The 13567-nt window shown below is 43.1% G+C and overlaps 1 protein-coding gene across 4 annotated transcripts; it reads left to right on the top strand.

Moving 5' to 3' along the window:
- The first annotated feature begins 369 nt into the window (after window positions 1-369).
- LOC110526374 (BTB/POZ domain-containing protein 10) lies at window positions 370-13566 on the top strand. Of its 4 annotated transcripts, none has more exons than XM_021607292.2 (9): window positions 370-553; window positions 8361-8504; window positions 9945-10162; window positions 10320-10632; window positions 10812-10914; window positions 11526-11646; window positions 11843-12040; window positions 12402-12512; window positions 12623-13566. In XM_021607292.2, exons 3-9 carry the CDS (start codon window positions 10009-10011, stop codon window positions 12949-12951), a joined length of 1329 nt encoding a protein of 442 aa, XP_021462967.2. In that variant the 5' UTR covers window positions 370-553; window positions 8361-8504; window positions 9945-10008; the 3' UTR covers window positions 12952-13566. The 4 variants fall into 4 exon arrangements, with proteins under 4 accessions (XP_021462967.2, XP_021462968.2, XP_036836624.1 ...); XM_021607293.2 differs by having other exon boundaries at window positions 9966-10162; XM_036980728.1 differs by lacking the exon at window positions 370-553 and adding an exon at window positions 7933-8076.
- Window position 13567: the final 1 nt, after the last annotated feature.

Here is a 13567-nt window from a genome sequence, read left to right on the forward strand (position 1 = left end):
TTTTGGCGTTCAAGACCATGGTTGTCAATTGTACTGCAGGGATGGAGTGTAAATCACAGATGATAGATGATGTGGTGGCAGCTACTGAGAAGTACTTGGGTGTAGGAAATTTTACGGCCAAAGCATTAATGTTTTTGAATTATAGTGTCCCATCCTCCCAGACTGCTGGCCTGAAGTAGGATCAGATGGGGCCAAAGTAGTGGACTAGTAGTGAGGTTTTAATGGGCGTAGGGTTAGTTGGAAGGGCAATTTTTTTTTCCACAAAGTGTAATGAATTCATACTTCAACAAGTACAGTAGGTGGCGGTATGCACTATTGATATTTGTTTGCGGACTGCCAAGAAGAAGAAGAAAAAAAATGTGAAGAATTTTGTACAGCCAAATCTCGCGAGAGCGTCTGAGTAGCAGGGACAACATCACTTTTGCCTTTTAGGGGAAAATGCCAAACCAAGATCCATTATTTTACTAACGGATTGGACTGATCCTTTGAATTCCGTGTATATGTTTTGTATAGGCTATATGCTAGTAATGCGAGAATACTTATAATTTAAAAGGTAAGACTTATTTTGGTGAATGTAAGTGTTCTTATGTCTGAGCTTGCTAGCTAACGTTTGACAGCGAGCAAGCTAGTTTACTGGTAGTTCCTCTGCAAATATAGCTTTTTGTAGCTAACGTAACTATTGATTATTTATCAATACCCTGAACTAATGTAGCTAGCTAACTTGACATGAAACTAGCAAGGTTTTGTTTTGTCCAGTTAGCCGACGAGTCAATAGCCAACTGTTAGCACATCATGTTTGCTCAGGTTAGCCACTGCACCTATGTGAAACTAGCCACAATAAGGATCAGCCACAATAGTGGAATTTTCTGTATGCCTTCAAAATAAAAGTCCTCAATTGACAGTGATGCAAACGGAAACAAATAGTGGTAATACAATTATTAGTTATTTTGACAAAAAAAAAAAGTTAATCGCACTGTGGATGTGTTAAGAGTTCAGAATTGCATTGGGGGCATACTAACATGCACGGTACAAGCCTTACCCCATTTCGTGAACCCAAGATCCATAGGTAAGGCTGTACATTGCAATATGAATGTCATATGGTCAATTCAAATTGTATTATTAAAATATTCTGAATACAACAGGTGTAGACCTTACCATGAAATGCTTACTTATGAGCCCCTAACCAACAATGCAGTTTAAAAAAACCCACATGAGAATAAGAAATAAGTAACAAGTAATTAAAGAGCAGCAGTAAAATAACAATAGCGAGACTATTTACAAGGGGGTACCGGTACAGAGTCAATGTGCAGGGGCACCGGTTAGTTGAGGTAATATGTACACGTAGGTAGAGTTGTTAAAGTGACTATGCATAGACGATAACAACGGAGAGTAGCAGCGGTGTAAAAGAGGGGGGTAGGGGCAATACAAAGAGTCTGGGTAACAATTTGATTAGGTGTTCAGGTGTCTTATGGCTTGGGGGTAGAATCTGTTCAGAAGCCTCTTGGACCTAGACTTGACGCTCCAGTACTGCTTGCCGTGCGGTAGCAGAGAGCACAGTCTATGACTAGGGTGTCTGGAGCTTGGCCCCAGTGATGTACTGGGCCATTCGCACTACCTTCTGTAGTGCCTTGCGGTCAGAGGCCGAGCAGTTGCCATACCAGGCAGTGTTGCAACCATGCTCTTGATTATGCAGCTGTAGAACCTTTTGAGGATCTGAGGACCCAGGCCAAATCTTTTCAGTTTCCTGAGGGGAAACGGTTTTGTGGTGCCCTCTTCACAACTGTCTTGGTGTGCTTGGACCATGTTCGTTTTTTGGATATGTGGACACCAAGGAACTTGAAGCTCTCAACCTGCTCCACTGCAGGCCAGTCGATGAGAATGGGGGTGTCTTTTACCTGTAGTCCACAATCATCTCCTTTGTCTTGATCACGTTGAGGTAGAGGTTGTTGTCTTGGCACCACACAGCCAGGCCGTCTCATCGTTGTCGGTGATCAGGCCTACCACTTGTGTCATCGGCACACTTAATGATTGTGTTGGTTGTAACAGGGAATACAGGAGGGGACTGAGTACACACCCCTGAGGGGCCCCTGTGTTGAGGATCAGCATGGCGGATGTTGTTACCTACCCTTACCACCTGGGGGCGGCCCTTCAGGAAGTCCAGGATCCAGTTGCAGAGTGAGGTGTTTAGTTCCAGAGTCCTTAGCTTAGTGATGAGCTTTGAGGGCTCTAAGGTGTTGAACACTGAGCTGTAGTCAATGATTAGCATTCTCACATAGGCATTCCTTTTGTCCAGGTGGGAAAGGGCAGTGTGGAGTGCAATAAAATTGCATCTGTGAATCTGTTGGTGCAGTATGCGAATTGGAGTGGGTCTAGTGTTTCTGGGATAATGGTGTTGTTGTGAGCCATGACCATCCTTTCAAAGCACTTCATGGCTGAAGACTTGAGAGCTACAGGTTGGTAGTCATTTAGGCAGGTTACCTTGGTGTTCTTTGGCACAGGCACTATGGTGGTCTGCTTAGAACATGTTGATATTACAGATGTGGAGAGGGAGAGGTTGAAGATGTCAGTGAAGACACTTGCCTGTTGGTCAGCGCCTGCTTGCAGTACACATCCTGGTAATCCGTCTGGCCCTGCGGCCTTGTGAATGTTGACCTGTTTAAAGGTCTTACTCACATTGGCTGTGGAGAGAGTGATCACACAGCCTTCCGGAACAGCTGGTGCTCTCATGCATGTTTCAGTGTTATTTGCCTCGAAGCGAGCATAGAAGTAGTTTAGCTCGTCTGGTAGGCTTGTGTCACTGGGCAGCTTTTGGCTGTGCTGTCCTTTGTAGTCTAATGGTTTGCAAGCCCTGCCACATCCGATGAGCATCAGAGCTGGTGTAGTTAGATTCAATCTTAGTCATAGATGCACTTATTGATGAAGCCGATGACTGATGTGGTATACTCCAATGCCATCGGAGGAATCCCAGAACATATTCCAGTCTGTGTTAGCAAAACAGTCCTGTAGCTAAGCATCTGCTTCATCTGACCACTTTTTTTATTGATCTAGTCACTGGTGCTTCCTGCTTTAATTTTTGCTTGTAAGCAGGAGGATAGAATTATGGTCAGATTTGCCAAATGGAGGGCGAGGGAGAGCTTTGTATGGGTCTCTGTGTGTGGCGTAAAGTTGGTCCAGAGTGGGGGGGTTCTCCTCTGGTTACACATTTAACATGCTGATAGAAATTTGGTAAAACTGATTTAAGTTTCCCTGTATTAAAGTCCCCGGCCACTAGGAGCACCGCTTCTAGGTGGGCATTTTCTTCTTTGCTTATGGCCTTATAGAGTTGGTTGAGAGCGGTCTTAGTGCCAACTTCGTTCTGTGGTGGTAAATAGATGGCTACGAATAACATAGATGAGAATTCTTGGTAGATCGTGTGGTCTACAGATGATCATAAGGTACTCTACCTCAGACGAGCAAAATCTCGAGACTTTAATATTAGACATTGCGTACCAGCTGGTCTAAGGAGAATGGTCTTGAACACTGAGCTGTCGTCAATAAACATCTTTCTTACATGGGTGTTCCTCTTGTCCAGATGGGAGAGGGCAGTGAGGAGTGCAGTAGAGGTTGCATCATCTGTGGATCTGTTGGGGTAGTATGCGAATTGGAGTGGGTCCAGGGTGTCTGGGATGATGATGATGTTGACGTGAGCCATGACCTGCCTTCCAAAGCATTTCACGGCTATAGATGGGGCGATAGACATTTAGACAGGTTACGTTGGCGGTCTTGGGTACAGGATTTATGGTGGTCTGTTGAAACATGTAGGTATAAATAGACTGTCAGGGAGAGGTTGAAAATGCTGGTCAGCGCGTGCTCGGAGTACGCGTCCTGTTAATCTGTCGGGCTTCACAATTCTGAGGAGTTTACACAAATATTAGCGTTGTAGCTCATATTAGGTAACTTTAACTGTGGGAAATCACCTCACTATTCAGCCTGTTGTGCATATTGAACATTCATATTGCAATTTACAGCCTTACCTATGGATGTCCGGTACTTATTGAGGTTTTGGGGTCACAGTTTGGTTCGTTTACGGTACAGCAGGAAATTGAAATGCCAACAGTTATTGTAGTTCATTTTTGTTTTTGGCAAAAGACTCAAAACAAAAAGCAGCCTATTTGTGGCCAGAGTCCAGCTTCTGTAACAGCAATCACAATATTCCTGCATTGTCTGTTTTTGGGCCTCTCAAGTAGTCTTCAGGGGTCCAAAATGTTGGACCCATTCCGAAATGGACCTGGGGCTTTCCCACTCGATATGCATAAATAAAATGTTCAATATAAAGACCTGTTCCGAAGAGAACTAGACCAGTTCCGAATAGACCTGGTCGGATCTGGACCCAATCCGAGTGAGGGAGGCAGCAGCTGAAAAGTCCATTTGTAAACTACTTTATTAACCAGAGTTGATAAAGCGTGAGGGAGAAAGAGGTGCCGCTGTAGCAGATGGAGGGGCCTTGTGTGTGTGTGTGTGTGTGTGTGTACTGTGAGCGAGTGACACGGGGAGCAATGTGGGGAGAGGGAGAGACAGAAACCAACCATACCAAGCCAACGCTTCCATTCAGATTAAGTAACCAGTTCCATGGTCCATTGATTTAAATATCTCCTAACTTGCTTTGCCACACTGAGGCTCTGACTGTAGGGCCACTTTGATGACTTGTGATAGCCCAAAAACACCAAGCTACACATGCCACTCTGCATAGGCTAATCTCGAAGAGCAGTGGTGACACAACATTTTACCCACAACTCTCTGTCCATCACCGTTGTAATCTACTGTGAAGTCAAAATGTTTCCAAACTGGAGATGTCAACGATGGAGGATCCTCCATTTCTTGTTTATCGGCCCCACCACTCGCCATTGTACCGAAGTAGTTGCCGGCTGCGCCTCCCAAAAGTATAGTTTGAAATATGCCAGTTAAGATTTTAATTTTGATTACAAGGCTCTAGTTAATGGAATAGCCTACAATGTTTTTTTTTCAGCTCAGTTTTACTCAAGAGGTAGTGGCATACATCGCAGTGTAGGCGTAGCCTTTTAGTAGTTTAAAATGTATTTAGTATGTTTTTATTCAGGTTCACAGTATGGACCAAACCGAGGACCCCGTACCGAACGGTTCAGTATGAATAAGTGTACCGTTACACCCCTACAACCTATGTACAATTGCATAGTTGGTTAGGGCTTGTAAGTAAGCATTTCACTGTAAGGTCTACTACACCTGTTGTATTCAGCGTTAGTGACAAACTTAGATTTGTATTGAACAATTATATTGCAACGTATACCTTACCTATGGATCTTGGGTCCATGAAATAGGGTATCAGCCTACTCAGTGACACCCACAGATGACACTTCTGAAGTGTTTACACAAATATTAGCGTTATAGCGCACATTAGTCATCTTTAACTGTCGGAAATCATCTCACTATACAGTGTTTAGTCTCGCAATAAGAGCTACGACGCTAATATTTGTGTGAACTCTTCAGAATTGTAATCTGTGGATGTCACCGAGTCAGCTGATACCTATGAATCTTTGGTCCTTAAAACAGGATAAGGCTATACAGTGCATTCAAAAAGCATTCAGATCCCTTGACTTTGTCACATTACAGCCTTACTCTAAAATATATATATTTTTAGGTATCATTAATCTACACACAACACCCGTTATGACAAACCAAAAACAGGTTTAGAAATTTAAATTTCTAAAAAATAACTGGTCACATTCAGTATTTATTTCAGTGAACCTTCTGAGGTCCTGAGCACTCTGGAGCAGATTTTCATCAAGGATCTCTCTGTACTTTCCTCCATTCATCTTTCCCTCAATCCTAACTAGTCTCCCAGTCCCTGTGCTGAAAAACATTCAAACAGCATGATGCCACCACCATGCTTCACTGTAGGGATGGTGCCAGTTTTCCTCCAGACGTGACGCTTGGCATTCAGGCCAAAGTGCTCAATCTTGGTTTCATCAGACCAAATAATCTTGTTTCTCATGGTCTGAGATTCCTTTAGGTGCCTTTTGGCAAATTTTAAGAGTAGTGGCCTCCATTTGTCCGCTCTACCATAAAGGCCTGATTGGTGGAGTGCTGCAGAGATGTTTGTCCTTCTGGAAGGGTCTCCCATCTCCACAGAGGAACTCTGGAGCTCTGTCAAAGTGACAATTGGGTTCTTGGTCACCTCCCTGACCAAGCCCTTCTCCCTCGATTGCTCAGTTTGGCTGGGCAGCCAGCTCTAGGAAGAGTCTTAGGGGTTCCAAACTTCTTCCATTTAAGAAGGATGGAGGCCACTGTGTTCTTGGGGACCTTCAATGCTGCAGACATTCTTTTTGGTAACCTTCCCCAGATCTGTGCCTCAACACAATCCTGTCTGACTTCTACAGACAATTCCTTCGATTTCATGGCTTGGTTTTTGCTCTGACATGCACTGTCAACTGTGTGACCTTATATAGACAGGTGTGTGCCTTTCCAAATCATGTCCAATCAATTGAATTTACCACAAGTGGACTCCAATCAAGTTGTAGAAACATCAAGGATGATCAATGGAAACAGGATACACCTGTCTCCTCCCCTTCATCTACACTGATTTGAAGTGTCTTTAACAGATGACATCATCCAATAAGGGATCCTTGCTTTCACCTGGATTCACATGCGCAGTCAATATCAATGAAAGAGCAGGTGTTCCTAATGTTTTGTACTCTGTGCCTGTAGAAAGTCTACATACACTCCCTTGAACTTTTCACATTTTGTTGCATTACAAAGTGGGATTGAAATATGTAATTTTTTTCCTCATTGATCTACATAAAATACTCTGTCAAATTGAAGAAAGAATCCTACAAATGTTTACAAATGAATAAAATATTTAACTAAAATATAGTCCCGCTTTGTTTAGGCAAGCCTAAATTAGTTCAGAAGTAAAATGTGGCTTAACAAATCCCACTAAGTTATATGTGAAATAATGGGTTGACATAAAACAAAAAATGATGACTACCCCCCTTCCTCTGTCCCCCATACATACAGTAAAAAGTTTGGACACACCTACTCATTCCAGGGTTTTTCTTTATTTTTACTATTTTCTACATTGTAGAATAATAGTGAAGACATCAAAAATATGCAATAACACATATGGAATCATGTATTAACCAAAAAAAGTATTTAACAAATCAAAATATATTTCATATTTTAGATTCTTCAAATAGCCATCCTTTGCCTTGATGACAGCTTTGCACGCTCTTGGCAAACGTTTGACTGGTACTGTACCATAAGGTCCCTTAGTCAAGTATTGAATTTCACAGATTCAACTACAAAGACCAAGGAGCTTTTTAAAAGCCTCATAAGGAAGGGCAGTGACTGGTAGATGGGTAACAATAACAGATCAGACATTGAATATAACGTTAAGCATGGTTAAGTTAATAATTATGCTGTGGATGATATATTAAACCATCCAGACACATCAGACTAAGTTGTCATTCTGAACTGAGCTGCATGACAGGAAGGAAACTGCTTAGGGATGTCACCATGAGGTCATCAGTGATTTTAAAACAGCTACAGAGTTCAAAGGCTGTGATCGGAGAAAACTGAAGATGGATTAACAACATTGTAGTGACTCTACAATAATGACTTATATGACAGAGTGAAAAGAACAATTTAAGATTCTCCTTCCACTTTGACAGAGTATTTTGTGTCGATCGTTGACCAAGAAATGACACATCCATCCACAACCCTTAGCTAACTGGCCCAACGCCCTAACCGCTAGACTACCTGTCGCCCCACAATTCTGAAGTCTTTGTTTCGTCAAATTAACAAATTGTTGTCTTTTGCTAAGATTGTATAACAACATTTCGAACTTGTCTAGCGTTATCTTGTCCAAATATGGACAGATTCCGCTATATGTATCCGTTTGCATCGCTTTCAGTGGAGGACTTTTATCTTGAAGGCTACCCGCAAATTCCACTATTGTGGCCAATCCTTACTGTGGCCAGTTTCACATAGGTAGCCACTGCCTGGCTAGCTAAACAAATATATTGCAAGCATTCTAAATCATCTGCTATTTACTAGTTGGGACTGGTAACTAATTTACTGCTGGCTATGTTGTGATCACATTAGTTCGTTTGGGTGCTAGTGTCATGATTGTTAGTTAGCCACCATTAGTTTAGCTCGTATTATTCGGGATCATCGTGACATTAGCTGGCGAGCAGCTGTCAAGAGTTAGAATGCGAAGGGGAACTGAGTTCTAGTTTCGTATTCACTGAACGAATAACTTGCATTTATGTGAATATTTACCGCTTGTTTTGCTCTCCTGAATCAACCCAGTGAATTAATATCTAACTCGACTCCCTTCGTCATGTCAGATTATGAATGGTGAATAATCCAGGTTGGACGTCTCTGTGAACTGGTGATGGCAGCACGTCCACAGTCATATGATAGCAACTCAAGTGACACTGAGAATTGGGAACGAAAAACAACCGACCTCGCAAACTCTGCAAGCACTCGAGGTGAGGCAATTGCTTTGTATTTGATAGTGTGTAAGGTGAGAAAGAACTGACACTAACCAATGTAGTTGGCATTTCTGTAGAGGCATTTCACATCCATGATAATGTGTATAGTGCTATAGGTATAGGCCATCATATTATAGGCTAGACATGTTTTTCAGCATAGTCACACACTCATTGTGCATTTTGCAAATATTTTCTTACAAAAAAAATTAAAAAGCTCTGCATTGTTGGTTAAGGGCTTGTTGGTAAGGTTTACACCTTTTGTATTTGGCACATGTAACAAATACATTTTGATTTCATAAGGTTGACATTGTCCTTTGTGATTTCCAATGAAGGGATGGTTACTCTTGAGCCCAACATCATAAAAAGCTACTGTTTTTATCATAACTGTAAAGTCAGATGGGCTGTCATAACGCTCCCAGTAGTCATTATTTTAGAAGTCCACTGTCATGACAGCACTATGTACAGATGGGCTGTCATAACGCTCCCAGTAGTCATTCTTTTAGAAGTCCACTGTCATGACAGCACTATGTACACTTTATAACTACAAGTTTAAGTAAAGTGTTTGCTAATGGTCTATGCCCTTTACTGGCTGTTGTTTTGGCAGAAAGGAAGTCTTTGGCATTTCTTGGGTAATTGTAGTTCAGTTATTTAAGAGTCCCAAGAGAGACTAGCTACCTAACTTGCAAAGCAAACTCTTGCAAAAACAGACCTTATTTTTCCTCATTTTTAAGGACTGGTGCAGAACATGACCATGCAAGTTTGTGTCTTTTGGCTTCTCTCCCAACAGGAACGTTGGCCTTGTTATACTTCCATGGCTCACTGATGTGATGTGCCCTCATATTAAGAGAACAGACTGGGACAATATATTCAATATTTCAATACGAAATGGGACACCATTACTCATGATTGTAGGCCTATATAGGGAAGCAACCATTTGTGATTAAAGACCCTGTTCCATTTTGATAGTGCTTTTAATGTCTGTTCCCTTTAAAAGATGTACCATTAGACAAGTGGTCTGCCTACACTAAAAGGGATTCTGCTTTTGTGTGTACATTTGTCTTTTTCCATTCTGTCCAGTTAGTCTTCTTGGGTTCGATGGCTGCTTCTATACTGTCTGTCTTTCCAAATATCTGACTTTCACAGTATAGATGCATTGTTACTTATTGCTTTGAGTGTGTGACTACATTGTTTCTCTTGCTCCAGGCAGTGTGTCAGGTCAGAGCGGTGTTGTTATAATTACCTCTAGAGGTAAATACTGGTTCTAGTAAAGCTCTAGCCCCGAACCATACTTTCACTGTGGTTCTGAGTGTCTCTACGGTTACAGCAGACACAGGATTCGTGACCTGCAATCTGTAATAATACATTAGGGGAGGAAGGACAACAGAGTGTGTGTGTTGTGTGATATCTGTGTAGAGTTTAACTGCAATTAGTATTTAGTGTGCTTTCTGTTCTGGCCAGCGCTCAGTCGTGTGCATCTCGACTGGAGGCAGACCTGGTGAAGATGAGCCTGCATGGTGCTAGCGGGGGCAATGACCGCTCACGCGACCGCCGCCGCTCCAGCGACCGCTCCCGAGACTCGTCGCACGAGAGGGGAGAGGGCCAGCTCACCCCTTGCATCAGAAATGTCACCTCGCCTACCCGCCAGCACAACAGTGGTGAGTAGAACCTACTGAGAACGCTTTCACAAGTCTCCTAAAATAAGATTTCTAAGAGAACATGTTGGATTCTAATGTTGGCATGTAATAGGAGTAGTCTGTGAGAAAGGTCAGTTGTCATGCCAGTGAGTTAGTGCCTCTCTCCCTCCACCTCCAGACCGTGAGAGGGACGGTGGCTCCAGGCCCAGCAGCCCCCGTCCTCAGAGGATTTCCCCCAGCGGCTCCAGTAGCAGCGGGCTGGTCAGCAGCCGTAACAGCAGCCTGTCCAGCACTGAGGGCTGCTTTAAGAGCCTGGGGGTGGGAGAGATGGTGTTTGTCTATGAGAATAGCAAGGAGGGACTGGGCACGGGCCTGGGTACCCGCAGCATCCGGACCTCAGGCTCCGAGAGGGTCACTCTTATAGTAGATAACACACGGTTCGTGGTGGACCCTTCAATCTTCACAGCACAGCCCAACACCATGCTGGGCAGGTAGGGCTGACCTCATTGTTGTACTTTATTATGGTAAAATCATCAATCCGTATCAAGTTTTGTTTTACCAGTGTGGTTATATGAGGCTATATCACCTACATTGGGTTTTTCCTTTAGCTTTTTTATTGTATGAACGTTGAACAACACTGAAATGTGACCGGTTTTGTGGTTTCTTGCAGAATGTTTGGATCTGGAAGGGAACACAATTTCACACGGCCCAATGAAAAAGGAGAGTATGAAGTCGCCGAAGGCATCAGCTCTACGGTGTTCCGAGCCATCCTGGTCAGTCAATAGCACTGTATTACCAAGTACAACACTCCCTTTTACCAGCTTGGTCAATTATTGACTGTTTTTACTTGAAGAAAACAATTCCTTGATCTAGCGTTGCAGTTGCTAACCTTTGCTCTTCTGAGCCACAAGGGTCAGCCTGCTACTCATAGTCATCCTGAATTGATTAACTTATTTGTAGCCAAAAACATTTACTCAAGGCAACAGAGTCAACCTCAGACTGTTATTATAGAATAGAGTAGATGCCATGAGTTGTCCACTGAGGCTATGAGTGTCTGGAGAACAAGTACAAGAATCAGTACCAGTGGGTGTAGGTTGCTGATGTGAATATGGAGGAATGGATTGATTCAAATGTGGGCTATTGTTGACAAACAGGGATCACTCTTAGAGGCATAGCATTTGATTTGAAAGATGTACCTTTTTATTTTTGCTAATCTAATCCATGCCCAGCTCAACTGTCAGTAAACTGATATCTCTACGTACTGTAAGGGAGATGGCGTTGGCCATTTTGACCATTTTAGGAAGGAGGGGCTGATGTCTGTGAGTGAGGCAGTCTCTGTAATGGCTGCCTTTTGTGTTTTCTCTGTTTACTCTCTAACTGGCAGGATTACTACAAGTCTGGAATAATCCGTTGCCCCGATGGAATCTCCATCCCTGAGCTGAGGGAGGCATGTGACTATCTGTGCATCACCTTTGACTACAGCACCATCAAGTGCAGAGACCTCAGTGTGTATACCCCCTTTTTACCCTTCTTGACCTGGTTGGCTCAGTGAACATAAATCATGAGCCCTTGGTTTTCATATCCCTTATTAGTGATTAATTAGGTTTCCATAAGACTGATGAAAATGTTCTGGGAAGTTAGCGTGTTGGTTTGCGTCTCTGAACTGCTGTCTCCTGACTGACCATGTCCCATTGTCCCTAGGTGCCCTCATGCATGAGCTATCTAACGATGGTGCCCGGCGTCAGTTTGAGTTCTACCTGGAGGAAATGGTTGTGCCTCTGATGGTGGCCAGCGCCCAGAGTGGAGAGAGAGAATGTCACATCGTGGTGCTCACTGATGATGACGTAGTGGACTGGGACGAAGAGTACCCACCACAGATGGGAGAAGAGTACTCACAGAGTGAGTGAATCCACACACACTCTCCACCCACCCCTACTTGACCTAGATATTTTGTGTGTACGTTATGTGGTCCGTTTTTAAATGTTTGTAGTTCTGTCCTTGAGCTTTTTCTTGTCTATTAATGTTCTGTATTATTTCATGTTTCATGTTCTGTGTGGACCCCAGGAAGAGTTTCAGCTTTCGCAAGAGCTAATAGGGATCCTAATAAGATACCAAAAACGTGATCTTCCTAATTAGTAATCCCTGCTGTGGATTAAACTGTTGTTCACTTACCTAAAGGGACAAACTTAATTGACACTGCTTAAAAAGTTGTTGTTGATAATGAGTTGCTGTTTCACAACATTTTATTTTCTCTCTGCAGTAATATACAGCACAAAACTATACCGGTTCTTCAAGTATATAGAAAATCGAGATGTTGCCAAATCAGTTTTAAAGGAGAGAGGACTGAAGAAAATAAGATTAGGGATTGAAGGTAAGATTATGGTTTTATCATGTATTTGCTGGGGTTCAGAGCAAAAATGTAAGATTTTGATTCAGCATTGCGAACTCACTGGCTCTGTTGTCTGCACCATGTATTGGTAGGTTACCCCACGTATAAAGAGAAGGTGAAGAAGCGTCCTGGTGGCCGTCCTGAGGTCATCTACAACTACGTCCAGAGGCCCTTCATCCGCATGTCCTGGGAGAAGGAGGAGGGCAAGAGCCGCCATGTTGACTTCCAGTGTGTCAAAAGCAAGTCCATCACTAACCTGGCTGCAGCTGCTGCAGATATCCCCCAGGACCAGCTGGTCAACATGCACCCTGGCCCTCAGGTGGACGAGCTGGACATCCTCCCTAACCAGTCCCCCAGTGGACCCCAGTACAGCTACAACAACGATGCTGGTGACCCAGATGCCCCCTCTCCTGCAGTCTGAGGACTGCCCCCTCCCTGACACCTCCCTCCCCAGCGTACTGCAGCATGGAGCAAGAGGGGGATCAATATAAAGGGGATCATAACCATATTGCCTTGGCACCTCCTCCACAGCCTTAGAGCCTCAAGGATCTGGTCGACTGGTAAAAACCCTATAAGGGACAAGACTGGCAAAAGGGCATATCTCTTTATTTCTTTAAAAAAATACTTGACCAAAGGAATTTATTTTTCTGTTAATTGTTTGAAATTTTTTTAGCAAACCCAATTATTTTGTAGCTATTATTACTAATATATTATTATTTACAATGGTTATCGGGCTGTGCACTGTGTGGTGTTACTGTGTCCTCCCCCTGAGTTTTATTTCACGTGTGGTTCTGGGTATACTTCCTGGATGGCAAGACTAGTGAATACTGTATATTTTTGGGGAACAGGTGCAGATCGTGATGCCTGGCCATGGAGAAAATCCTCTGATTTCATCACCATTCAGTGGAAATTACTGTTGAATTCCCCTCAGATATACTTTGAATCATGTAATGGTTGTGTTGGTTGACATCATAGGATTGGTAATGGGATTCTGTGCTCCCTGGATATTCAGCATGACATAAAGACATTAAAATCAC

This window comes from Oncorhynchus mykiss, chromosome 6 (genome assembly GCF_013265735.2).
Source record: "Oncorhynchus mykiss isolate Arlee chromosome 6, USDA_OmykA_1.1, whole genome shotgun sequence".
NCBI classification, from domain to species: domain Eukaryota; kingdom Metazoa; phylum Chordata; class Actinopteri; order Salmoniformes; family Salmonidae; genus Oncorhynchus; species Oncorhynchus mykiss.

Excerpts from the sequence above, each read along its gene's own strand:
- LOC110526374 (XM_021607292.2), top strand. The coding sequence starts at position 10,009 with ATGAGCCTGCATGGTGCTAGCGGGGGCAATGACCGCTCACGCGACCGC. Across the intron at positions 10,915-11,525 it reads CGGTGTTCCGAGCCATCCTG|GATTACTACAAGTCTGGAAT; the intron begins GTCAGTCAATAG and ends TCTAACTGGCAG. Across the intron at positions 12,513-12,622 it reads AATAAGATTAGGGATTGAAG|GTTACCCCACGTATAAAGAG; the intron begins GTAAGATTATGG and ends ATGTATTGGTAG.